General features: G+C 47.0%; 1 protein-coding gene across 1 annotated transcript in view; it reads left to right on the forward strand.

Moving 5' to 3' along the window:
- The first annotated feature begins 2,598 nt into the window (after positions 1 to 2,598).
- The window catches only part of LOC104405901 (dihydropyrimidinase-related protein 2), a 36,523-nt gene continuing 12,044 nt past the window's right edge, over positions 2,599 to 27,077 (forward strand). Inside the window, exons 1-7 of the mRNA XM_010014743.1 lie at positions 2,599 to 2,633; positions 2,703 to 2,789; positions 4,449 to 4,633; positions 21,986 to 22,150; positions 22,586 to 22,647; positions 23,761 to 23,841; positions 24,721 to 24,789. Coding sequence (XP_010013045.1) covers positions 2,599 to 2,633; positions 2,703 to 2,789; positions 4,449 to 4,633; positions 21,986 to 22,150; positions 22,586 to 22,647; positions 23,761 to 23,841; positions 24,721 to 24,789 — 684 coding nt within the window. The remainder of the gene's footprint in view (positions 2,634 to 2,702; positions 2,790 to 4,448; positions 4,634 to 21,985; positions 22,151 to 22,585; positions 22,648 to 23,760; positions 23,842 to 24,720; positions 24,790 to 27,077) is intronic.

Below are 27,077 nucleotides of genomic sequence, written 5' to 3' on the forward strand. Positions count from 1 at the left end.
GAGCGGGGTTGATTTTTCTTCCCCGAGAAGCTTCTCGCAACGCGCCCGTTCGCCGGTGCGATCCTAGGGGAGAAGGGAAGGAGCCGTTATATAAACCCCTCCCTTGGTTCCCTCATGGTGGGAGCCGATTTAGGGCAGGTACTGCGTTTCTAATGATGCTAACTTCTTATGTAAGGGAAGATCTTTGCATCTAACGGGCTGCTAGAGCCCGTTTATGTTTTTGACACAAGAGTGTTTCATTATTGGCAGCGGCTCCTTCTCCCAGCCCCATGGACACACCCATCCTCATCCTCCTTCTTCCCCAGCCTCGGAGGCAGGAAAGTGAGCTCGGAAATGGAGCTTTGATGTGTGACATTGGTGCAGGAGCCGCTGGGCTGCGCAGTTGCGTTTTAAATGATGTGTAGGAGATGCAGGGGATGCACAAAATCACTATGTGAGAAATGGAGCATCCTCCCTTTTTGTTTTTTGGGAGGGGGGATAGTTTCCCTCCTCGAGTCTGATGAGAGAGAGTTTAAAAAGATGCCTCTGCTGAAATAACGATGGAGGCTACAGCTGAATCACTGTCATGAGCCAAAAGTAGCGTGACGCATTTTCCTTCCAACTGAGTGCTCTGATTGATGCTGTGTGCACCCGATGCGATTCTGCAAAGATTAAGGGATAGAAAAAACACCACATTTTGGTCCGATCTGCTGTTGTATAAACCTGGAATTCATCCCCTCAGACAGATGCTTGAAGAAGGAGGCTAATCCATGCGTGGCTGTCCTGCTTGCACTGCATCAGCAGGGTAAATACGCACACATTCAGCAGCAGGCCCTCGCACGGCTGCGAGCGCTTTTGTCTCCGAGGTGGTTGAAATGAGCAGAGGGGTTCACACTGGTTTCAGAGCCCACCACACAGCCGCAGCAGGAGACAGCAGAAGCGTTCCCAGCAGCCTTACAATGTTCCACGCTGCAGTTTTGTTGCTCAGTAGATGTATTTATTCTTCTTTCCTAATTGCTGCCCAGTGCGTTAGGACATGGCTGTCAGTGACACCCATGGCCAAACAACCCCATTTCAGTAGTAGCTGGCTGTTTCAGTAGCACAAGGAGTCTGCACTAGAGGTGGGCATCAATACTGCAGTGTTTCTGGAGATGGTAAACATGTAGGACAGTTTGCTGTAGAGGCTGGCATTGAAAGACAAGCGGGTTTTTCACGCCCCAAGTGAATTCATTCAGGCTTATTGGCATTCACAGCAGATTCTATATTTAAATCTTGGGGTTTTCTTTCTTTGTTCTTTTTTCTAAATGGGTGGCGTTACTCAGGGAAACTCTCCATTGCAGCAGTAGGAGGGAGGAGAAGGAAAAAAAGGAGGGGGAAGAAGAGACACTTAACATCTTGTAGATGTTTAGCAGTTACATAAAAGATGGATATAATGATATAAATCAGTAGCTGATGCAATTCGTGTCACCCTTTTGTCATTGAAGAGCCATGTCGGCTTGTGTCAGTTGAGAACCAGGTGCTCCAACTGTTCCGTTTTATTATAAGCTCTTTAGCTCTTTGACCAATGGAGTCCCAGCTCAAAATAAGGGCCCTGAGCACCACTGTCACCGTCTCACATGTATTTGCTAGAAGTTCAAGGCACCACCAAGTCAAAGTCCTGCTTTCCACCCCTCCTTGAAGTCAGGTTTTGGTCTTTGGCAGTGCTGTTCTGGTTCTCTGTTCTCTTACCAAGAGGTTTTTGGGAGGAGGAAAGAGAATCGCACTAAGTCCGAGTGCAGATTCACGGGCCATGGTGCAGTTTAAACTGAACTCTGCGTAACGTGTATGTGCTTTGCTTTAGATGCATGTGTCTGTAATATAGGGAAGGAGGGAACCAGAGGAACACAGCGATCACTTTCAACTTTCCTCCCCACCCAGAGCTCTGCAGTGTGTGTCACTCTGGTTTATGACTATTGCATAAAAAGATGAGCTTGGTTTTGTCCTAAAACCTTGTAAAAACAAGATGTAGCCTGGGCTGAGACACAGGCACATCTGTTGGCTGCCTGGTTGCAGTTACCTTTCTGTTCCTGCCAAACTCTTTTCTAATTTGAGGACATTTTAATAACCATTTTCTAAACCCCTTCTCTTCAACTTAATCTGAGTTTATTTCCATCCCATGAGGCAGTGGTGCTCTGGAAAGGCAGCAAGAGGATCCACTGCATTGAAACATCACTCAGTTGGCCAAAATGAGTTTGTTTGTGTTGTGTAACTCATGGCAACAGACTTTTGGTCCATCTCCCTGACAGCAGTTGACTCGCAGTGAGCCAAGCCCTGACTCCAGTGTGTGGGTGCGTATAGGAAAGTGTGCATATGACCAAGGCAGGGCAAAAAATCAGAGATGTGGCTGTTAACATCCCTCACAGCATTATTTGATGCCTTTGCTGTAGGTGATGGTTGCAAGCTGCAGGTATGGGTGAAGCTGCCAAGTAGACGAGCCTGCTGGAACCCAACTCCCTTTCCATTCTCATTCTTTTTTGGATCATTAGTGTGATGAAAGGGCGTACAGATGAAATAAAATATTTTATCTTCCCAGTTGAAAGTGCAGCAGTTGACTTGTGTTTTGACATGTACTTCTGAATAATGCAGAGGATGCTTCCATCTCTTTTATCTCGGAGGTGACACTGCAGACTGTCAGCTTTCGCACAGCATAACCATGGCTTGTTCTATGCTTCTTTGTTGCAGAGTGATCGTCTTTTGATCAAAGGTGGTAAAATAGTGAATGACGACCAGTCTTTTTATGCAGACATTTACATGGAAGATGGGTTGATAAAGTAAGTGAAGCCTGATACCATGTTGCAATTGGAAATGTGCAGAAACGTACTGCAGATTAGCAAGGGATAACTCCGTGACCTATATTAAATCGCAAGGAAAAATGAGTTGTTCATGTATATCCTGGTGTTTGATGGAGGGACTTTAAAAACAAGGTGTTGAGTTAAATAAGCAAATGGGCCCAAACCCCACTGTTACTAAAGCATGGGTCAGAGGAGATACTTGTGCTTAATTTTAGCCATGTGAATAGCCCCATGCTGAGATGACACATATGTTAGAAGTTAGCTGTGTTGTAATGTTTTACTGAGTTATGACTTAAGATATTTTGAAGCCAGAGTTCAGCATCTTAATACAGTTAATTCTGGTTTTGGGTCAGAGGCTGGACTTAGGTGACCTCTTGAGGTCTCTTGCGGTGCTGTCTTCTGTGGTTCTATGATGCAAGGATCAATCCAACCCCCCTTAAAGTTAAAAATCACAGAATCCCAGACTGGTTTGGGTTGGAAAGGACCTTAAAGCTCCTCCAGTTCCAACCCCCTGCCACAGGCAGGGACACCTTCCACTAGAGCAGGTTGCTCCAAGCCCCTGTGTCCAACCTGGCCTTGAACACTGCCAGGGATGGGGCAGCCACAGCTTCTCTGGGCACCCTGTGCCAGCGCCTCAGCACCCTCACGGGGAAGAGCTTCTGCCCAAGAGCTCATCTCAGTCTCCCCTCTGGCAGGTTCAAGCCATTCCCCTTGTCCTGTCCCTACAGGCCCTTGTCCAGATTTCTTGTAGGCCCTCTTTAGGTATTTGAAGACTGTTTTAAAGTCTCCCCTGATCCTGTATTTAAGGATTGAGGTTCAGACTTCGTTCCAGCATGTTGCTATGTTTTCCATCCTGAAACATGCGTTTCTGGCATGTTAAATATATTACAGATCTCTTTGGAAAATTACTCCTAGGACGAGGCAGAGGTTACAAACAAGGAATTTTCCTGTTCTGGCTGTCAGCACATGTGCTTTGTTAATCAAGGTTAAAAGTTAAAGGAGAGAGCCAAAGACAGCTAATGAGTTGCAATAAATGTATCATCCACTGTTGCTCTTCTAAAAATAGGTTTGTGAAGAGCTGGACTGGAGAGACCTTTGAGGGTCCCATCAGGGATTTGGTAACCAGTATCTGCATGCCTTTATGTTTGTGCAGGGACTACAGAGTGCATGGAAGTAGACAATATAGAGGGAAAAGTTCTTCCACTACTTCCAAAACAATGCTAACATCAAAAATGCTGCTAAGCAGCTAGAATCAAGTGTTGAACTGGCACTTGGCAACCCCAGTCCAGCCCCAGTAAAGCTGCTCACGGGCTCTTGCTGGGTTTGGTGCAGTGGTCATCTGCCAGTGTGGTTTCTTGTCCTTCCCGTTAAGTCTAATATTGCCCTGAGGTCCTGAAGTAGTTGCACACTTTGCTCTCACTTGTACAAGTGCTTCAAGGGGAAGGGTTGGAACTAGATGATCTTAAGGTCCTTTTCCAACCCTAACCATTCTGTTACTCTGTGTATGTATCCTGATCCTGTAAATTGCTTTATATGGAAAAAGAAAGCACTAGCCAGGTTAAGTAGCACAGGGGTGTATGTTTACAGGCCTTTTGCCTTCCTTGTGTCTGACTTGCTGTTTGAAACCTGTTTACCCAGGCAAATAGGAGAGAATCTGATTGTGCCGGGGGGAGTGAAAACTATTGAAGCCCATGGCAGGATGGTGATTCCTGGAGGGATTGATGTTCACACCCGCTTCCAGATGCCGGAACAGGGGATGACGTCTGCTGATGACTTCTTCCAAGGGACCAAGGCTGCGCTGGCTGGGGGCACCACCATGATCAGTAAGCTGGCTGCTTTTCCTCTTCCAAGAAAGCTTTTCTTCTCTCTTTCTCAGATAAGTTCAGAAACTGTGGGCTCTGTAAGTTATATGTATTTTGGACCAGGTTGCTGAGAATAAGCTTGTGTAGGGGTAGGAAAAGCTGTGGCAAAGCAAGACCCCAGGATTTCCTGCAGCTGCCAGTCACTCCGCTCGGCCTCTCTGTTGGCAGGATTTACCTCGCTACTTCAGACCCAGGAATCTGACTTGGCCACATTCTTGGGTCTGCTCCTACTGAAACCAGTGTCACTTTGACCTCTGGCACCAGCAGCAGATTCTTCACATTGCTGTGCCCAGGTTCCTTTCTTCATGATGTCTATGGGTAGGTGTCCATCATATGGTTCACACCCAGAAGCTTGATGCCCGGGTACTTTGTGTCTTGGAAAACTGTGCCACCTATTTGAAGATTTGCGCGTAGCCATGTATGTATGGGGCTTTAGCACCAGGGTTTGAGTTAGCGCTGTGCCTTAGGTGCTCATATCCTCTTTTGGAGGAGGAGAGAAATCAGGAAACGAAAATACCTCAAAATAAAAAGACAGACAGACAGACTGTTCTGCTGACAGCAGGATCAGACACTCCCAGTGTTCCCCTCTGGCTCTAAAACGCCTCATGAATGACTTCCAGGCTGTCTGTCCCCATTTGTGTTGGCTACAGATGCTTGGCTAGTCAGAGCCAGGATCTTAAAGCTCCATAAGTGAGTCATTGTTAACCTTGGTTGAGCTAGAGGCAAAAAATACAGCCCTGTGTTGCAGTGCAGCTGACCACGTGTGAACTGTAATGCGGCGCCCTGGAGTCTGTTCCCGCACATGGGGATCAAGGATAAAGGTGTAAAGTGATACAATAGTTGAGCATCTTGCGCTCTTTCATGTGCTCTGAGGTGCTGCCACTTCAGAGGAGGGGAGTTAAAGTACAGAGAAATACTGTCTGATCCATGGATATAAGGAGATCTTAGGCACAGCCAGGAATCAGCCTAACTCTCCTTGGCTCAAACCTAGCTCCTTATGGACTAGAACATCCTCCTCTCTTAGGGGATGGTTATGAGTGATGCTCTGGTGGGTGGGCATTGATTGACATGGAGGTTGGGAGTAGGAGCCAAGGGTCCAAACGCAGCTGGACTGTTTGTGCTTCAAAAGCAAATCTTCTATTTTGGGTCTGAACCTTACAAAGAGGTTGTGTCCGGCCCATGAACTTGGTCCTATGCTTCAAACAGATAACCTTGGAATAACCCAGGAAATGATTTTTCATGAAGTTACCACTTTAGAGTACTGTGTATGAAGGTAACTCACAGGTGTGGAGAACGTGAAGTGGGAGTGTAGCTGCGCATGGTCTCATTCTGCTTCTCATATCCAGTTTTTCTTCAATCTCTGTCGGTTTAAATTAATAACACTGAAACGATGATTTCTTTTCAGCGTCAGTTCACTGACTTTGTTCGTTGGTTGTTCCTTTGTCATTAGTACACCTGGTTCACACTTGAATTACCATTTTATTCTTCCTTGTTAAGCTGAAGTAGATCCAAATACCGTTCTCTGCCATCCGCATCTGCCCTCCCAACAGCATCACTTCCCCCAGGGCCACTTCTTAAAACATTTGGAGCAGAAATTGCTTAGGCAGAATTTTCTGCAGTGGCCCTTTGGTTGCTCCATTTTGCCTATGCAGGGCCTCATACTTCAGAAATGCTTGGACCTTTCTCTCTACGCACCCCTCTATGGTGCCTTTGTGACTGTAGGGTCTGAGTAGTTCACGCCTGGTGTTTGTAACACATGGCTGAGAAAGGGAAGTTGGAGGAGAGTCCCCTGTTTTATAGCTTCTCCTTTTACAGCTGTGAAAAATTAGCACAATGTAGATTATGACCATGTGCAAACCGTGGAGAGGAGGCTGGTGGCTACACTTGACCTTACTGCCTTTCTCAGTGTCTTGGATTAGGAAACCAAACCACACAGCCATCTCTGAATGAAACCCATCTTCCTAAAGTGTAGCAGCAAGGACAGTAACTGGACTGCTTAGGACGATGGAGAGACATCTCTGGGTGGGTACCAGCAACTGGAGCTTAGGATAAATAATCCAACTAGACTTCAAAGCTTCAGAGCCCCTGCTCAGTGTCAGCTCAGCTCTTCTCTTAGCAAAATTACACTGTTGCAGGAAGGCTTTTCCTCCATGAAGCACACAGGCTGCCCCAGTGAACGTCCTCTTGGTGGGTGGCTTTTGGTTTTCCCCAAAGCAGGTGGCAGTTGACTTGTGGCTGATGGCAGCAGTTTTGTGCTGTTAAGATAAATGGGATAGCATTTAGTGAGCTCGACTCATAACATCACAACCAAATTTCAGCCTGAAAATGACACACGTGTGTTTGTCATTGTATATTTTTGTGGGGAAACCCATCCATGTTTCTTCGTTTATGCTTTAAGCAAACTTTTTATGATGTATTTACAAATCCCTTCACCCCATCTGGTTTTCTCTTTTCTACATAGCCCTCACTTTGGGCAAGGAAACAGGTTAGTCGGCTTTCTGCTCCAGTTCGTTTCACATTTCCATGCAGGAAGGCACTTCCAGGCTGTTTATTTTACAATCACTGGAGGGAAATATTTGTTTTACGTACATTTTTCAGTGAGATTAAAACAAGAACCTTGGCTGGGTCTCTACTGATTGTTGGGTTTATAGAAGCTGTGGGTGAAATCCTGGCTGCAGCGAGGGAACAGAGAGTGGTGTCATTGAGCTCAGCAGTGCCAGGAGCTCCCCCTGTGTGTCTGGTTCATTTTAAGCTCAGCTCGAATTCGATGTTGTTCCTTTAATTCTCATGGCACACACATCCAAGGGAAGCACACACAAGTTCAGGAATGTAACCTATTGTTTCCAAGCCCTGTTCTCATTTGCTTCCATTCCCCTTTAAAGTAAATTCATTACTAGAGCATCAGAGAGAGGAGAGTCTGACTCTCAAGTGGTGTCAAATGGAGCAGCCTCATTTTCTGTGTGGAGCCAGTGGAGATGTATCCTGGTGGGATGCAGGTCTGGCTCCACTCCAGTGCTTTCCAGCTCATCCTCTGGTCGGCTGGAATGAGGGAGTGAATGATGTGAATTAGCCCTTTTCTGCCCTACATCACCTCTGTTCCCTTGGGGCTCTCCAGTCCTGGCTTTCCTGCACTCAGGAGTGGGGGCCGGTTTCTTTTTCTAGCTGCTGGTTTCACAGAGGCCGCCTGACCAGGAATTCCAGCTGTGATCCTTCTGTCTCTGCCCTCTTCAGTGCCAAAGGCAAGACTCCAGCTGACTTTGCTCATGTATGAGGAAACAGAGTTGGTTTTGCTGAGAGATGATGTATCGTGATGGGTTGGTTGTTTTCTCGGAGTGGCAGTTTGCATGATCCTTTCTCTGTCCGTGCCTTGAGCCAGTTTCAGTGTGGATGTGTCAGCTGAGGGTGAAAGGGGCTGCACGTGTTTCAGGATAACATTTCTCTGCAATAAAACTTGGATTCACGCTTTTAAAGTGTCAGGATGCAGAGTTTGGGCAACAGGTTGAAGGGAGGATTCCAGGATGATCTGCAGAAGACTTTGGAGGAGGGAGGAGTATTAGGCCCCAGCTTGTTTGGGGTAGCTTCCCTAAGCTCCTCTGTTTTCCATGGGAAGAATTGGTCCTTCCAGAGTTTGGGAAGAGGACTCTGTCTGAAGTTGCCCTTTACAAGAGACTCTTTCTCATTCATGGAGCCACAGTTTTGTTGAGCTAAAGATGGCTTTTTTGAGCCCCTATTGTCCCAGCCTGAGGTAGGTTGATGCCTTAGGCTCTAGAACAGTCCCTGGAGCTATTACAGGAGGAAGGGATCACTGCTAAGAAGAGGGTGCCCCCACTAAGCCTGATGGTTTTTTGGTGGCTTCTTAACTGTGATGGTGAAATCCTCATCAAAATCAATGGTAAAACTCCTGCTGATGTCAGGAGAGGCAGGATTGCCTTTCTCTGCTGCTTCATCAGAAGGGGTGAAGCTGAGCTGTGCATATCCACTGTCTCTCTGATCCTCTGGTGTGTTTAATGTCCTAGTGAGAACTGCATCTCTCCAGACCAGCTCCCACGCACATTTCATCCCCCCCCTCCCAACAACCATGCTTCTTCCTGGGTATCTGCTGGCCTTGGGGGAAGTTGCTTGCTGACATTGCCTGTGTTGACTCAGTCAACCACTGTTATAATCATAGAGAGAAATTACAGTGAGAGAAATTATAGCTCTTTATGGTTTGGTGACTTGGAAGGCAGCTGCCTTTTGAACTTGACTAGCAGTTATCCTAATAACATGGAGAACGTACACTGGGGATGTCAGCCTTGGTATCTTGGGAGGTTCAGAAAATGAAGGGGAACTTCACATGGGCTGCAGTCTGCTTCCTAATACTGTACCCTGCTGTTAAAGAGAGAGCTCATGTGCAGCATGGCAGAGGTTTTCAGGAGTGTGTTGGCTGCTCAGCTCAGCTACAGTCAAATCTGTACTGAGTTGGCAGCAGGTCTCCTGGGTCATCCTGAAGATCACCACCTTGCCAGGAGGAATGTTTCCAGGTCAGCATCCTTCCTCACCTCCTGGCTTTTGAACTGAGCATGACTTGGGAGAATGGAGCCACCTCAAGGGAGATCAGAGGCTAAACCTGCAATATTGTGAGCTTTGAGAAGGCTTTGGGAAAGGACGAAGGCAGCTTGCAGAGGGATGGTGTTCAGACCCACTGCTGAAGACTAGATCGTATTCTGCCCTACTGGGTGCTGCTATTTTAGATGATTGGGGTTAGTGTTATCCTGAGGGAGAGCAAGAGTCTAAATGGTGGTCAGAGGAGAAGGGTGGACACAGACACACAGAAGGAGGTGACAGCAGTGGTCATGCAGTAACTTGTGGCTGAGCTGGCAGTATAAACCCCAGTGCTTGGAGTCCAGGGCAGCCACCACAGAGCTGCAGTGTCTCCCCAGGCTCTGTGCACACAGAGCTGCATTGTTCCGCAGACACCAGCCTGGATTTGGTCTCTCTTTGCACCCAGTCGCAGAGATAAAAGAGGAACTGTGTGGTTGGATCTAGCGCTTCAGATGGGCTGTGCTGGGGTGGATGGCTTGTCTCACTTTCCAGCAGCTGCTGGTGGTTCTTCTGCAGCAGAGAAATGTTTAATTCTCCAGGAATATAAAGCAAATCTCCACTTGCAGAAGGGATTTTTGCTGACTTACACGGGTAGAAGCTTCCTCGAACTCAGTTACGAAGATAATGCCATTACCACACAGGAGTGCAGAGTCCCTCTGGCCCTTTCTCTCCTCTCCCCAGCTCCTCTTGGTGCTTTTTATAACCCCCTGCCTTGCCTCTGCACTGATTCAGGCTCGATCTTGTTTGCTTCACTGACTCCCAGCTTGCTGCTGTGATGCTGGTGGCTCTCATTCAGAGCAGGCTTAAAACCATTCATGAGAAAGTCAGTCCCTCAACAAAGATGGGCACTCCCCTGTGGTGAGCTCCTCTTCTCCAGCTCTTAAACCTCTCTGAAGTCCATGAGGCATCTCTGCCTGCAGTAGTGTGTGCAGCTACTGTTGGGCTGACAGCCTGGCTCGCCAGGGCTGGCTCTGCTTCCCTGCATCACTGGATGGGATGGCCTCTATTGTTCTGATGGGCTTTCCAAAGGGGTCTCATTGGAAGTGCAGGAAGCAAATCTGCCAAGTCCTTGATGTCTCTTGCCAGTTAGCACAGAAGGAAACAGCTGTTCGCTCCTCAGCCTACGTTGTGTTATTATGTGTGGTTTATTATTTTGCTTTCCCCTTTGGGCTGCAACTATTGTTTGTCATCTCTTTGCTGCTGAGAGAAAAGGCTCCTGTGAGGAACAGATTGCGAGAATGGGCTCCTGTGAGGAGCAGATGAGGATTTCAGGAGCTGTGGAGCTTTGCCTCAGGTTATGCAGGAGGCCTGTGGTGTGAGAGGGTCTTAACCCTGGCTGTCAGGCTTTGGGGCTGATTCCTCTGCCCACCGGCTGGGCTGTCTTTCCTTCTCAGTGCTGAGAGGTGAATGAGCAGTGTCTGGTGTTGGGCCGGAGTCCTGAAGCCACTGGAGTCCAGCACAGCTTGTTTGTCCGTCAGTCTGTAGATGTTTCTTCTGATTTTCCCATCTTTTGCCTTCCCCAGAGCTGCTCTGGGTCCTGGCCCTTTCTCCTCTCCCAGCCTTCTGTCTCTTTGGCAACACCAGTTCTTTAAGGAGCAGGTGAGCAGAGCCCTTGCTCTGTTTGGTTTGTGCTGTTCTGCTCTGGCCCAGCTCCAACCCTGCCACTGCAGGGCAAGGAGTGGATGGAGGTTATCCCACACGTGCTGGAGCCTGGAGGCTCTGCTTTAGTTGGGAACAAATGGATCTTGAAATGGCAACGGCACTGAGTGCAGCCGTCTTCCTGCAGATGTGACTGACCTAGATTTTTCCATGCATCCAAAAAGAGGGATTTGGCACTCACTCAGGGGAAATAACCAGTGCTGTCTGTTTATGCACTAGCACTTAATACCTCTTATTCCATATAATGGTTGGGATCAGTAGTGCTGCTCTCCCCCTGCGTGGAGAAAGTTCATGTTCTTCTGTCTGAAGAGCTGCTTTTCTTGTTTTCACATCCCCAGTGCTCTCCTCCCCAAGTCCCATGCCTTGTAGGTGACATGAAGAAGTAAAGAACTAACAGATATCACCCATGTGTTGTGTCTTACATAGCCCCTTACATCAGTGGAAAAGGCATGTGGTACTTTGAAGGGTGCCGGTGTAAATTTGGGCCCCCTACCTAAAGCCTGTTAACTGTAGATGGAAAAGCAGTCTTGAAAATAAAGCACAACTATCCACCTCCATCAGTGTAACACCATTAGCTGTCTGTGGTGGCTTTTCAGGGCATGTGTGTTAAACCTTGCTAGATAACCTGTCTTAATCCTTAAACCTGCAAGTTGAGACAAGGTCTTAAAAGAAACAGCAGGACATGGTGCCTCTAGCTCTTTCCTTGGCTTGTCTTTCTCCGGGCATGGATTTTTGCCTTCCTGCCACTGTCCAGTCCTTTGGCTTCTTTTACCTTCCGTGAGCTTGACTCAGCAGAAACCACCCTGGTCAGACAGCAGCTTTGAAGTTTCCACTTTGGGAATTAGCTTTGCGTGTCAGGGGAGGGAAGCAAGTGATGCGTGGTGGAAGTGGTGGCTGAAACTAAGCAGGGTATTTCTCACTTGGGGTGGATTTGGGCAAGTGCTGTCTTGGGTCACTGGAGTCTTTTTCCATCTTCCCTTCAGCCACTGTGCCTTCGGTTCATAGACCCCATCTGTTTCTTAGAAGCTGGATTTTCTTTTAATCTTTCTGGTGAGAGGGAGAGATGTTTAAGGAATACAAATGAGCTCCTCCTGTCTAGCACGCTTCAGTCAGGCTTAGAAACTGCTGTGCCTGCATCTTTGCACAACCCGAACTCCCATGGAAGCTTTGTGCATTTAAAAGGAGTGCAGTGATGGGCACTGAAGAGTTATGGCTTCTGGGAAGGCTCTTTTCTTCCTTTGGTACACCATGGATGGTGTTAGGATTACCTCTGGGACAACGGGGATGTCGTTGAATTTCCCCGTGCTTGTTGCCAGCTGTCAGTAGTGGGAGGTGGCTCTGTTGCTGAGGGGTTCTAAGCTTGAATTCAAGTAAGTTAAGTTCACCTAGACCCTCAGAAGTATGAAGCGGTCACGTTTATGTAGAGCTGCCTGAGGGCCTGATGTGTGGAATGCTGGATGCCACCTAGGAACGAGGTCCCTGTCCCTCCCAGATGACAGACACCCAGTCCCTGCAGCTCATGATGCACAGCTCTGGTTACTGTCAGGATATGGATATAAGGAAAAACCCTGTGCGAGGGAGACAAGGTGAGCCCTGTGTGCATAAAGTGCTTTTGGCTTCCTGGATCCTGAAAGCCTGTTCGAAGTAAGAAGAGGAACCATTAGACTTCAACATGGGAATGTTAACTGGGAGATGTCTTGGTGGGTTTTCAAAGCCCCTCAAGAAGGGCCGTGTTTTGGAAGTCCCCCTTTCTGATGGCTTCTAGGGCATCTTCCCACCAGATTGCTTTGTTCCCAAAGCACTTACATATGTGCAGTGTGTATATTTTTGGAATCGGGGGGACTTGGTGGTGTTTGACATATGAATGAAATTCCCTGGCACAGCCTTACAGGCAAAGGGAGCTGGTAAAGGAGTTCCTTGAGAACGACCCCATCTTATTACACAGCACCACCTTTGTGCAAAGGAGGAGAAAGGGGAGAGCTCCCAAAGGATAGCACAGCACAGGATAGTGTAACCCAGTATTGCTTCAAAGCCTCATTCCAGAAATGTGTCAGTTCATGATACTTCCCAACAGACTTTTCTTTAGTCGAGATACGATTGCTCAGGATTTGTATTGGTGTCCAAAGAGAAGAGTTCAGCTACTGATGGGGTACGAAGTACTTTTCTAACTGATGTGCAGACACTTTATCCACTGTGAACTGAAAAAGTTCTGTAAAGCCTTTGTAGCACAAACTTAGCTGGAAATAAATGTAGATGTGCAGGATGTTCTTACGTGAAGTAGAATTGGGTCATAGTACCAACACCAGCGTTTGCTTCTGCTGCTCTCTGAAGCAGTTAGTCCTTCTGCTATGGAAGCACTCTATAAAAGGGGAAAATAGGAGCTGTGTGGAACTGACTCGCACCGAGCTGCCTCTCAGCATGGATTCAGGGCCAGGTCAGGGTATTGATCAGTCTGGTTTTCATGTTTGAGATAGCAAATTAAGGTCTAGAATGTGAGAGTTACCTGTGAAAGCTTAGTGCGTGGAAAACATAAATGGCAGCGTCTTGGCAGTGTGAGTTTTCTTAACCAGTTTGCTTTAGGGGTCCTGGGTTGGAAGAGCCACAGGCTTCGTGTCTGTCTTTGGCTTGGCCACATCAGGTGATGTGCAAGAGTGCATCCCTTTCCCCCTCAAATGGGGTGCTTTGTGCCCCCAGACTTGGGGTTCTTCATGGGTGTCGGAAGCTCCAGCCTGCCTGAGAGGCCGGGCAGGGCTATTCAGACCTGGAGGAAGGAAATTCGACAGCTGGAGACCGTGTCACAGAATTCCCTCTTTAAACAAAGGATGATCTAGTTAGGAGCTCCTACAGGTTAATTATTACAGCAATCTCCATAGCTAATTTGCAGGCAATATTAGCCTTGTAGAGCTGCAGAAGGAGTCCCTGCCTGTGGCAAGGGTTTGGAACTAGATGATTTTTGAGGTCCCTTCCAACCTAAATCGTTCTATGATGGGAAGCTGGCAGATGGGCAGGTGTGCTCAGAAAATAGGCATGTGCAGTGTCAATGTGCCTGCTTGAGCTCTGTCCTACTAGAGGCTTGTTAGAAAATAGGTTCTGCTGCATCCCCACGTAAGATCCCACCACAGTTTTGTCTGTGGACGTTTGGTTCTGCTTCATTGTAGTTTTGTTTGACAACCAGCAGTGGTTTAACTGAGAACACAGTGGGGAGGGACTCTTAATGTCCTACCAGCAGTGGCAATGGTCTGATGGTGATGGATGAGAAGCTCTTCCTCTAAACATGATGTCACTTCATCACAGCCGCAAGAAGAGGAAGTGTCTGGTCCTTGTCCAGGGAGGGGAGATGTTTATATGGCAAATCCACAGGGGGGAAGGACAGGTTCACCAAGCCAATCTTTTTTCCCCCATTTCCCTTACAAGCTGTTTAAAACAAAGTGGTTCTGCAGAATCAGAGCTCTTTGCATTTAGTTTGTCTTGTTGGGGAAAAAATGCATCTCCCTAATCCTGGAAACATAAACCCCTCTCGGAACCATCACAGATTTCCATTGTAAAAACTCCTATCCTGCAGTTGGGTTCCTCTTCATCTCCAACACCCCCCTGAGACAACCACAGGCAGTGAAATGGAGCTGGGAAGCCAAGATCTGGTCTTGGAGACAATGATCCAAATCCAGAACTGTTCCAGCTTCCTGGCTAGTGGAAAAAGCCTGAGGGGCAGGGTACATTTCCACTGAGCTGAGAGGGACAGAACTGGCTTACGGCACTTGATCTTTTGTCCTCTTGTTTCTGATCAAACTTTTGCCCCTTGGATGTGTTGTTACAGTTGTGTTTTGCCTGGACTTGAAATCCATGGCTGCAGAGGTTTTCTCAATCCCATTCCCTCAAGGTTTACAGACCAATTTAGATGGAAGTCTTTGAAGTCCTCTGTGCTGCTTTTCATGGGCTTCAAGTGTGGAATATGCCTAAAAGGAAGAATAAATCTTGGAATCACTTAAATATCCCTTTTGAACTTGGCTCTTCTCCTCCTCCTCCTCCTCTGTCATGATGACCTCCTGAGATGCAAGCATAGCTTGGGTGTACAATAAACCTGTACTTTAAAGAAGTGGAGCCTTTTTTGATCTCATCTTCATATGTTGTCATTCCAGCTGTTGAAGCAGTTTATGAATTGCTGTTTGGACATACAGACCCCCTGTTCTTTACATTTGTGTCCAGCTGGCATTAAAGTATTAATCATACTTTGGACCTCATCAGCAAAAAAGACACAAGTGAAATATCTGTATGACATCAGTGAGGGACTAACAGAACATTGCAGTCTGAGAATGTAATCAGCGCAGCACAGATAGGTCTGATTCTTCTGAGCCTGCTCCAGTTTCTGATTTCTCTACATCAAGTCTAATAAACTGTATCTGAACTGACAGAAAACAACATGTAATATCATATAGCTTGCCTTTTCTTCCGTTGCTTTGGCAGACACAGCCCTTGTGTAGCTGTGTTAGCGTGGTAAGTGCTGGTCTGTGGAGAGCGTTGTTACTCTTTGGAATAATCGCTTTATTTAATACCTTTGCTTGGGGGGAAAAAGCCAAACGATAAAATAATGTGGGAATAAATCCCCACAGAAATGCAAAGCTAAAGTCTGATGGCTGGATCCAGGATGTCAAGAAAATTCTTCATTTGACTTCTCATTACGTTCAAGTGTATCAGCTTGGGTACGTCAGCTGTGGTAACCTTAAAAGTGATCTTGGTGCTATCCTTTCTTGTCCTAGATCACAATCGTGACCTGGAGTGTGGTTTAGAGGAAGAACTGGGTATGAAATCAGAACGTAGGAGGTGGGAGGCTCTTGTAGGTTACTTGGTTTGGGATTTTTGAGCTCAGAAGCAATGCTGAGGTCTCTTTCTAGCCTGAATTGATGCAGAGCTGGTGAGTGGGCAGTTGTGCTTCAGTACTTGAAGCAGAAGCCTTACTGCTGCGAGGCTTGTCTTGTGAACAGCTTTGTAACTGGATAAGGCAGCTTTTAGTAGCTTTACATGTAGAAGGATCATGATACATAACTAATAGACAGGACTGTGGTGTTTTACCTGCTGAGAGTTTGAAGTCTCTGGATGAAATAGGGTCCATGATTATGGGATAATCTTCTGTGAAGCTTCTTGGGTCAGTCAAGGGCCTGACTTCAGTTCATGTGTATTGATTTTATTCTGCTCACTTTCATAGCATTATTCCCAGTTCACACCAGTGCCAGGAGAATACTACTGCAGTCCTGGACTAGCAACAGCTCCAGACTTCTGAGCAGGGAGCTGTGCAATTACCAGGGCTGAATTTAATTACAGCCTCTCAGTAAAATGGCTTGTGACAGAATGTACAACTCAATAAATTCACTAGATTTCATCACATGCAGTTGCTGTGGAGATTAAGTAGTATTAAACAGGCAGATGTGTTTATAGAGATCAAGCTGCTGTTAAAAGTTTTGGGTAGGGAAATCTGTCTGCTAACAGTTAAGCTTAAATGCTAAGGATTTTCACCTTATAAACTCCTTTTAAACAATAGGCACATTTAATGCCAGTAGGAGCAGGAAATAATGTGCAAAACTGCAGTTTATAATAGCAACTGGAACCCTGCATACAGGGTTTTATTACACACAATTTTTGTAACATCTGACCCTCATTCACATTTATATTGTCCATATCAAATAGCTTTGCTCTTTCCTGGTAGTGATGTTCATCAGCTGAAGCCCAAGAAGAATTTCATGTGTGCTTTAGATGACACAGAATTAAACCAGTTGAAAAAGATCTTTTAGGAGGGAAAGCTGGAACCAAGGGCTATTAATAGAAGCTGCAGGAAGGGGCTGTGAGCAAGCCAAGGCCTGCTCCAATGCAACAGGATGCAAAAGAGAAAAACCTGCACATGCCACAATACCAGGAAACTATAAAGCTCATTAATCCCCACCCATGAGGGCATCATCCCAGCAGTAAAGTTTGGATTTCAAGGCACGGCTGAGAGCTGAATTCAGCTCTGCCACTGAAGCAGTAATTTCTCCTGAGCTTAGTGAGGGGTTAAAAATACAAAGACAAGGCTCTTCAGCTGCGTTTTTGGGAGCTTCCAAGTGCCAGAGGGAGATTACATGGGATTTTTCATGGCTGCAGTCTCAGAGCATCCTGCAGGCTGGTGAAGTTCCCCAGTGTTCTGTTTGGTCCCTCATGCCCATGCAGAATAGCTGCCCCCGTTCTCAAGCTGGGCACTTGTTCAGGGTCGGAGTGAGAGCCACAGCTATCTCCCTGCTTTGGACAAGCTCTCCAGGCCCAGAAAGCCACAGGATATCTGAGTTGGTAAAAGGAAGCCAAGTTGTGATGTGGTGTTTTAGAAAGCCACAGTTCAGAGCTGAGATGGGCACCATTTTAAGTGTGCTCTGCAGCTGGTGAGTTGATACAGTTTTAAAGTAAGGGAGGAGATAGAGCAGCTGAACAAAGATGTTTTTAAGGCCAACCTTTAATACATGCACTGAGCAGTGATGTGATCAGTAAATGCTAGTGCTTTATAAACTGACGCTCTCACTTCTACCCTGCTTACATTTTTCATGCTCGTGTTAAAACAATACTTTATTTTCCCTATACCTGGAAAGTTCTGTTTATATCAATTCCTCTTAAGTTTTTGCTTTCCCCTTTCATTTAACACTGTGTGTCTGATGCACTGGTGGTTTTTATCTCTCTCCCCCCCCTACCCCCATCATTGAACCATTTGTGCTCTCTGGACACATACCATTTCAGTGGGCTGGATGCCAGCTTTGGTATATTAAAGCCACACAGATAAGCTAACAGTGGTTAGTGGTGTTGTCTCACTCCAGCTTATTGTCTGCCTTTAATCTTGAGCCGATTAATCTGTCCAAGGAGGAGTGAAGGATCATGAGCAAGACAGGCTCATGGATGATGGGTGGGTGGGAGCTGAAAGACTTGGAAGTAAGAGCAGATGCACCTTGTAAGCAATGTGAAACCATATGGAATGAAGGGAGAGCAAAACCAGACACATCAGAGGGGTAATTAAGAGTCTTAGTGAGCGTGGCTGGAGCAGTGGTGGGTACGCAGGTGCTCCCTGCCTTCCGAAGGGAGGGGAAGGCCCGGTTTGTCTGGGAAAGAGCTAAACAAACTATCCAGTAATTCTGGGCTCTTGTCAGGGTTTTACCGAGGGAAAACCTGGATGATTTGTAAAACACAAAATCCTCTTCTGGTATTTTTCTTTAACAGCAGCTACTTTGCTGCTGGGAAGGGGCTTGCTTGCCCCTAAGCCACAGGCTGTTGCATTTTTGGATCCTGCATCTCAGAAGGTTAAAAGAGAAATCCACAGAATGTTTTCTGTTCATAGCTGAGAAACCACTGTAATCCTAACCTCGTCCCTGCCATGTAACTTGCTGGGAGTGATGTTAAATAAAGAGAAACATTAGGGTTAGGGCTGAACTTCACTCGTGATTCAGGGAACCACTACAAGGACCACAAGCTCTTTACTTCCTCCTTTGAAGGTTTCAGTACTGATGAAGTGATACTTAAATGATCTCTCCCTTTCCTCTTTTTTTCTTCACTTTGTTTCTGTTTTTGGAGTCAGCTTTGAGCTTAAACTGAGCTGGCAACTTCCTTTTCAGACCTCAGCAGCTGACATCATTTGCACAGCAATAATCAACAACAGGAAGAAAACATCTGGGCTTGGAAGCATGAAGACATCAAGGCTGTAGTGGTCTGGAGAATAAAGGGGTGACAACAGTATGTTTGCAACAGTTTGTCTTGAGTGCGTCCTGCAGACATGAGGCCGCTCGAGTGGCTGCAGGAATTGAACATTCCTGGTTTCTGAGATGAAGGAAGGAAGGATGGGGCAGTAAAGCTGTTGGGTTCCCTAGAGAGAAGTGGGTCGGTGAGGTCAGGACAGCACGCTGCTTTTCGCATGGGAAGCCTCCAGGGTAGTCTCCATGGCTGGGTTTGCTGCGTGCTCCGGTGGGTCAGAAGACCTCGTGTCCATGGTCCTGTGGCAGATCATACCCAGGGGTCATCCTCGGAACCTGGGCTGTGGGAATGCAGCGGATGGAGCTTCCATCAGCTGCTTTGTACTGCTCTGAAGCACAGGGACCTTAAAGGGAAAGCTTCTTGTTTTACTCTGAGCTCTTGAGCTGTGCCTGAGGACTGAAGAGCTTCCTCTGAGTTGCATGTGGGTGATTCCTTTCCATACCAGTAGGCAGGAGTAGTTGCAATGCTCAGTTCTTTTAACAGCAGGTGAAGAATCAGTCTCCACTCTTCTCCTTTAAAGGATCTATGCTCATTCTCACTTTCTTGGGCTCCTAAAAACCCTAACCCTCACATGTAGGGATGTAGGCCATGGTCTTGCAATGTAATTGGCCCCTTCCTTTGTATCAAGGGATGGTAAAATTGAGGAGACATTTGCATTTGTGTCTGAATTATCTCTAGACTAACACTTAGGGTTGCATCCAGCTTCCTCATGTCTTATTTCAGCATCTACTGCTTCTGCCTCACCTGTGGCAGCACAGCTTTCTTCCTGCTCCGGGGTGCTGTGTGTCAGGTCCAGGGATGTCCTTCTCACTATCTCATGGTGTGCTTGATGATGTTGCTCCTCCCTAGAGTCTCTTTGGACTAGTTAAATCACAGGCTTTTAAAGGCTGCTGGCTTAACTTGCACATTCAGGCCTCTTCTTGATGACTTCTTCCGTGTGAATATAACAAAGTGGTTGATCAGTAATATTTGGCTGGCAGAAAGCTGCTATGGAAACAAACTGTATTCTGTTTTGGGGGGGATGATGGGTGATTTGGCTATCGGGGAGCTCGAGGGAGCTGCTATGAGATATATCAGCAGCACAGCTTCCATATGAGATAGTCCTAATCCCCAGAGTTGATTTTCTTGCACATATGCACCACTACCTCCATCCCTTATCCTTATTGTAACCAGCTGTGGTTTGACTTTGTTAAAGATCTGATAGAGCTCCCTTACCCCTTCTCCCACTCCCTCCACCAACTGCCATTAGTCATACTTGGGCAGTGCATGAAATAAGATGGTGATAAAGCTCTGATCCTAGACACCAGAGTCATTCCTAGGGGCTCCTTGCTGGGCTGGGAAGACTCCTCTGTGTTAACCCCTTGGTGTCTCCAGGCAGGATTTCCTAATGCCCATAGTCATGTATCATCTTTGGGGCCGAGAGAGCTCTTAGAGCACCTTTTGTCTTAAGTAGAGATGGATTTGTTATTGTGATGTGTTGGAGATTAAATGGGCTTTGTTTGCTTTTGAATTAGCCAGTGGCTGAGGAAGAACAGCTCTTGTGTTAATGCACTGGCCGTTTGTGAAAACCTGGGTTTTCTCTGTGTCCCATTGGTAACACAGGGGGAATGTTATTTTTCTCCTTGGTTTTCATACTACTTAAGCTAAAGATTAACTTTGGCAGAGTGACAGGGGGCTACATACTGGCCAAGAAGAAACAGTTCAGTCTGGAAGTTAGTGGAAGGTTTCTGACCGCTGGGGAGGAGGAGATCATGGAACAGAAACGGGATGATTCTTTAAAAACAGGCCAGTTTATCATCTGGTTAAATTTGGGTTGCTTCTCCCGAGGGTGGTGGAAAGCACATCCTTGAGCTGATGCCAGTCACCAGGCACATCTCAGAGCTTTCACTCGTAGCACAGATTTCTCTGGTGGGCAGGACTCTGGTGTCTGAGCACAGGAAGGCCACCAACTGCTCCTGAACCCTTAACCCGCTGCTCCTCAAAGCTGCAGCTGTCCTGCTGATGTATCGGCAAAGAACTGCATCCCACGCCTCCCTTTGCAGCCTGGCAAAGGGGCAAACACCAGTCACTTGGAAAAGCACAGATATTTTAACTGCTCTTTTGCTGACTGTCACGTAGTCACCTTTGCAAGAGGGAGAGAGGGTGGACACAGCTTTTGGGGAAGGATGGTTCTTCACTGGAAACAAGTAGGGCCCGAGGACTTTGTCTCTTATTCCAGCTGTGATGTAGAGCCAACTGCTGAGCTGATGGCAGCTCAGATACTCACCAGCAAGGTTAAAAATAAACTGCTTGAATTTCTCTGCTGATAATTGCAGCAATTACTTTTGTGCTTGTGTGATTTGATGTAAGATCAAACCAGGGCTCTGTCCTCCTCAACAGTGCCTCCCCAGCTGTGACCCCTGAGGTCCCGCAGGCTGTTCCTCCTCTCAGCAGCAGCTCAGTTTCTGAGATGCTGGCTGGCTGCTTTTATTTCACTGTCTCTAGTGAAGATCTTAAAGATCTGTGTGTTGAGATGAAAGTCTGAATGCTCTTCAGATTACTGCAAGGAAAACTAAACCTTCACATCCAGATCTCTTTTACCCTTTGAGGCTGTTCTGCACCTGTAGCACTGGGGGAGTATTTTGTAGCTGCCTATGAACCTAGTTGCTGCTGGACGTAATGTGTTAGGCTGGAACAGGGATCAGAGTAAGCAGATGCTGGAGGCAAGCAGCATCTCGTTGTCAGGGGTGTCTCTCCAGCCACAACAGACTGTTGGTCCCGCTTCTTCCAGTCCTCACTTGTACACTGTTTGTGGAAGGTGTTCTTGGTTGGGATGCATAGCACAAAGCAGCTCTGATCCATGTGGAGACCTTGGGTGACACTGTGCATGTGCCAGCATCTTTACACTGTTTGGACACCTTTTCTAGTATGTCCAGAGGCACAGAGGCACTGGTTGGACATGAGGTGCTGAGTGCTGAAAGCTGCTGACTGATGCTCACAGGGGATTTTGCCCGTGTCATTGTTCATTTGTCTCCAAACAGGGGAGAGGTGTTTTGTGTTTGTTGCCCTTAGGAGGGAGTTCCACTTGCTCCATTCACAAACAGTTGCAGTAAACAGGCTGTAGTAATTGAACTGTTTCATTCACCTTCTGCTCCATAATCAGCTCCTGGCTGCATTCTCAGATGTGGGACTTCAGAAGCCAGGTCTTTCAAACTCAGGTATTTAAAGGGGAAGGGGATGTCTCGTTTTCACAGCAGGCTCTGCAGATCATGCTTTCTGTCCTGGACATCCAGGAAAGCTGTTGCACTGGCCATTTACCACTGCTTTGGTTGTCTTTCCCAGTTGATCATGTGGTTCCTGAGCCAGGGACCAGTTTGCTGACGGCATTTGACCAGTGGCGAGAATGGGCAGACAGCAAATCCTGCTGTGACTACTCTCTGCATGTGGACATCACTGAGTGGCATAAAGGTGTCCAGGAGGAGATGGAAGCTCTGGTTAAAGATCATGGTAAGTTCAGTTACTGAAAGTTGAGGAAAGCCTTTCCCCTCCTTATGTTTTAGGACTGTCTCCCTGAGGTTTTAGGACTGGCTCTTGTGAAATATTTCACTTTCACATCCCAATAGAGCTGGTTTGGGCCCTGACATTAACTTGGCTCATTCCAGCCATGAAGGTTTGGACACTTGCTGTTGTAGAGGGCTCAGGGGGTACACACTGGTTCCACATGGTGGAGGAGATCCTGGCCTTATGCTGTGATCTGCTTGAGAATCCATGTGTGTGCATGCACATGCATGTACACATTTCACAGCAAAGTCATTTACTTGTCTACCTGTCATTACTGCTTGGGGGGGGGCTGACTGAGGGAGGGGGATGTCTTCTCCCTGTGACAAGCGGTGTGGTTTATGTTGCTTTGTCTGTGTCTGCAATGTTCTCTCTCTCTCCCAGGTGTGAACTCCTTCTTGGTGTACATGGCTTTCAAAGATCGCTTTCAGCTGACTGATTCTCAGGTAGGAGGGCTTAATGTTCGCATGCTTCTGTCACTGCAGGCTGGGCACTGCTTTATATGAGGGTTTCATTTCAGTACACTGGGATCTCATATTCTCTGCTGGTCCAATCTTTGTATGTGTAACAGTACCTAAGGTTTACAACAGTGCCCAGAGCTCTGGATGCCAGGTTATTTTCTTAACAAAAAAACCCAACCAACAGCAAACCCTGAAAGCAGCAGCAAAACCCTCACTGGGAGAGATGTGAGGTTTCAGTCCAGCTCCCGTAGTGTGGAACCAGTGGCAGCGTTATGAATTGCTGCTTTATGCCTAGGCACAGGGCAGGACAGTGAGACCTCTGGCGTAACTACTCTGTGTGTTTATCAGACTGATTCTGGTCCAGAAGTTGGTTTCTGGCTCTAGTGTTAGAATTGTGGGTCCTTAAGAAGGAATTGCCATTTGCTGTTCTGGTGGATACATTTGGGTACATTTAATTGTGTAGATGGCAGTTTGTATTTCTAAATGTGGGGGGAAAGGAATGCCTGGGAGCCTGGAACAGTGGAGGAGGCAGTGGTGGGTGACACTTATCTCTAATGACTCTGGTAAGCATTTTAATGAGTGGCCATTGATGGAGCCAGGGTCTGTTGTGGGTTACTCAGCCTGAGCCCTTTCAGAGTGGGGAATCACACTGCTCCTGTCCCAGGCAGCGAGAGGGGTGGGTGCAGGTTCTCCATGAAAATCAAATGTAAGGGGTTTTATTTCATGCCAGGCAGCAGTAAATGACGGCATGAAACAGGTACAGCCCTGTGAGCTCTTAAAATCCCTCCAGATGTAGGCATGTTCACTTACTATTTCTTCCTTCAGTGTGGCCAGTATAGCAAACCTGGCTTTTAAATAGTGCTTGTTTGCCATGTATCAGTGGCATCCAACTCTGTGGGTTGGGAGATTCAGTTGTGGGCAGGAAAATGGATCATATCTATCCAGAAAACCCCATCTTATATTTCTTAATGCTTCTCTTTCTCTTTTCCAATCATCAAAATGCAGTATGCTGAGGAGTCTGGAGTGTTTGTAATAGGTGTGTATTGTACCTGGGTGTACACTCAGGGTGTACTATAACGTGTGTTTTCTCTCCTCCAGATATATGAGGTCCTGAGTGTGATCCGGGATATTGGCGCGACAGCTCAAGTGCATGCTGAGAACGGTGACATCATTGCTGAGGTATGGGATGTTTGTTCTGTGGGTTATTCACTTCAAAATGCTGGGAGGGAGGGAGGGATTGACACTCTTCAGTCCTTCTTTGCAAACAGAAATTGCCACGATTTGTAAAAGCTTGACATAGGTGTATCAAGGATGTAAGCAGAGCTGGACATCAACTCTTACCCCCTTCATTGCTACTGATAAAGCAGGGGTTTGTGGCAGCTTTCAGTTTGTGGTGGGTATTGGCCACCTCTGCCTTTCTCCCCATAAGTGAAGGACGGTGTCTGGCTGTGGATGTCACTGTGTACAATAAAATGTCCTGCAGAGACTAAGACCAGGGGGTGTAGGAAGGGAAATAGCTTCATACAGTACCCAAGATGATGATGTTTGGGATCTGTTCATCTTTAGACAGCAGCAAAGAAGAAATGTCAGTAATGTGTTTGGATTTAATTGGATCTCTAGCTCATTTTATGCATTATGTCTCATTGTCTGAGTGGGGAAGAGCCCACCCGAGTCTTTGAGCCCAGTTGCCTGCAGTTGCGGGATGATATTTCTCATGAGATACCGTCTTGCCGTATCTTGGAGATTATGTTATAGACACAAATGAGCAGTAGAAGTTGAGGGGCTCTGAACCCAGGGTCAGGCAAATCAAAATGAAAGGTTTCTCTGACTTCCTGTGAACAAGTCAGCAAGGGTTTTGTGAGCTCTGGTTATTCTCAGCAAGGGAAGTTGGACAGGGCTCTGGATGTAAGGCCCTTATGTAAAGCCCCATGTGATTATTAGCTAGCACAGATGCCTGGGATCTCACTTGTGCCTCTTTCAAACAGCTGTGTTTGCTGCAAGAAGAAATGTGTGTTGCTTTAAATCCTTTTCCTCCTCTTTTTGTTCTCTCTGCCTTAGGAGCAGCAAAGGATCCTGGAGCTGGGAATCACAGGCCCTGAAGGGCATGTGTTGAGCAGACCTGAGGAGGTGAGGACTTTACTTCCCCAGTTTGTAATATTTCTGCATTGCCATCAAGTACTTCACATTGGGATGAATGTGGCTGGAAACATGATTTTATCCTGGTTGTGGAGTCTATAAAGGCTTTGCTCACACTTCAGGTATCTAAAGTGAGGTGATGTGCTTGAACATGAGTAAGACTCTTCGTGTGTTGGCATGAGGAAAGACTTCTGATTTCGGTTGTATGTAGGCAGCATTCTGCCACTGACTGTTCTAGATCCCATCTCTTGGGCTTCTATCTTGGTCCTTATTTTATCAAGACTTCCTCTGAATCAGCAGAAAGTTTTAATATATGCCCAAACCCTGGCGTTCTGCACCTGCATCGCTTCTGTTACCATGTTTGATTGATGAACATTTTGCTGATGGAAAATGGTCCATCCCTTTTTTCACACCAAGGGACTAAGTGGTTTGCTGAAGGCACAGAAAGTGTGTACCAGAGAGGGGACCTAATTCGTAGAACCATAGAATGGTCTGGGTTGGAAAGGACCTTCTCAGATCTCAGCCCAGCACTTAAATATAGTTAACCTTCATACTTCCCCATTGACTTCTCAAGGATCAAGCATCCCAATCTCCCTCACTCTTAAGTCTTTGAAATAAATCTCAATTCTAAGAACCTAAAAGCTGTTTTTCAGGTGGTTTCCCAGTGCATTCTTCATTTTAGTCTTTCAGTATCTCTAAGCAAGACATCTCATCATGGCAGTCTGGGTTTGTGAAGTCCATTTGCAACGTAGAAGCTGTTCTTTTTGTCCCTCAGAGCTGTTGGGGCTTTGCTGACTGCCAGATGTGGCAGCTGGAAGCTGGGTGTGTGAGATCATCCACACGTGCCCCTCATGCTCCCTCTCGATTTCCTCCCCTTGGTTCAGACAAGCAGCATCCAGAGACATTTCAGTAGGAACATAAATCACTCAGTTGCTTCATGCAGGAAAAAAAAGCTCAACTTGGGCAGTGTGTGAATCCTCACAGTAGTTTGTGTTTGGCTCCAGGAACTGGGATTTTTTGCTTCCTGAAAGGTGGGAATAAACACTTGTACTGAGCTTTCCACCCACCCCTGCATTATTGTTTCATACATATTTCTTGGCTTGCATCAGGAGAGTGGGAACAGATGCTGACGTGACACTTGGAGCTCATCTGTGCAGCACCCCTAAACTTTCATTGACTTCAAAGGAAGGCTGCTTCTTACCTTAAAGTATCTGGCCATCAAACTAGCCAAGTCTTGTCCGGCTACTTCAAAGCTCATCCTTAGTGGAGTGGGAGCTTTGTGGTGGTTCCCTGCCTCGGTTGGGTGGTTACATCTGTGCACAAATGGGTTCTTTCTCAGTGCAGCAAGGAAGGCTGCCTGAGGCCACGTGGCTGCCTCAGATGGGGATCAGTAAAGCCTCTTCCCAGTGTCACTGGGCAGGCTCTGTGCAGCTGAACTCGGCTGTGCTGTCTGCCTGGAGGGGAACCAGTTGCTCCAAAATTCTCCTCCTTGGAAGTCACAGGGAGCGGGGCAGGAAGCGATGTCAGCTGGTTCCCTCCCTCCGCCAGCGCGGGACTAACTCTGTGTTTTTAACAACATACAGCTCCCTTTAAGGTGGCTGCTGATAAAGGCCAGATTCTGGGGGAGGCAGCAGACCCGTAATTCCTGTTGACTCCCATAGAATCATTCAGGTTGGAAGGAACCTTAAAGCTCCTCCAGTTCCAACCCCTGCCACAGGCAGGGACACCTTCCACTAGAGCAGGTTGCTCCAAGCCCCTGTGTCCAACCTGGCCTTGAGCACTGCCAGGGATGGGGCAGTAGAGGTGGATGTTTCTTGGTGTCCTGCCAGGGTGCTGTTAACACTACAGTTGACTTTTCATCTTGCCCTTTATGGAGTGTAAAGCCTGTGCTAAGGACTTTATGATGGTTGTCACTGTATGGAAGAGCTGCTTAGTTCAGACCTCCACCTACAGCAGGAGTTGTTGAACGAGTCTAAAGTATTCATTAAAACCAAACTCCCACTCAGTGCAGTGAGGCTGAGGTCAGAGTGAGGCATCCAGGGCCTGGCCCTGTGTGTTTGTGTCTTGGAGCATTCACATCTTCTGAATTCCCAGGTTGAGCAGGAGGCATGAATTAGGACTTAAGTTTCACTGCTGACTCATGGGCTTGGCTTGCTCACCTCAGTAACCTGTGTTGAGCCAAGGTGACAGTATTCAGTACGTTATTCCAGCCAGCAAAGGGAGCCTTAATTCAGACCCCACTATCCCAGGTCAGCATCACCCATCGCTTTGTGGAAAGC

This window comes from Nestor notabilis, unplaced genomic scaffold (genome assembly GCF_000696875.1).
Source record: "Nestor notabilis isolate BGI_N333 unplaced genomic scaffold, ASM69687v1 scaffold13555, whole genome shotgun sequence".
Classification (NCBI taxonomy): Eukaryota; Metazoa; Chordata; class Aves; order Psittaciformes; family Psittacidae; genus Nestor; species Nestor notabilis.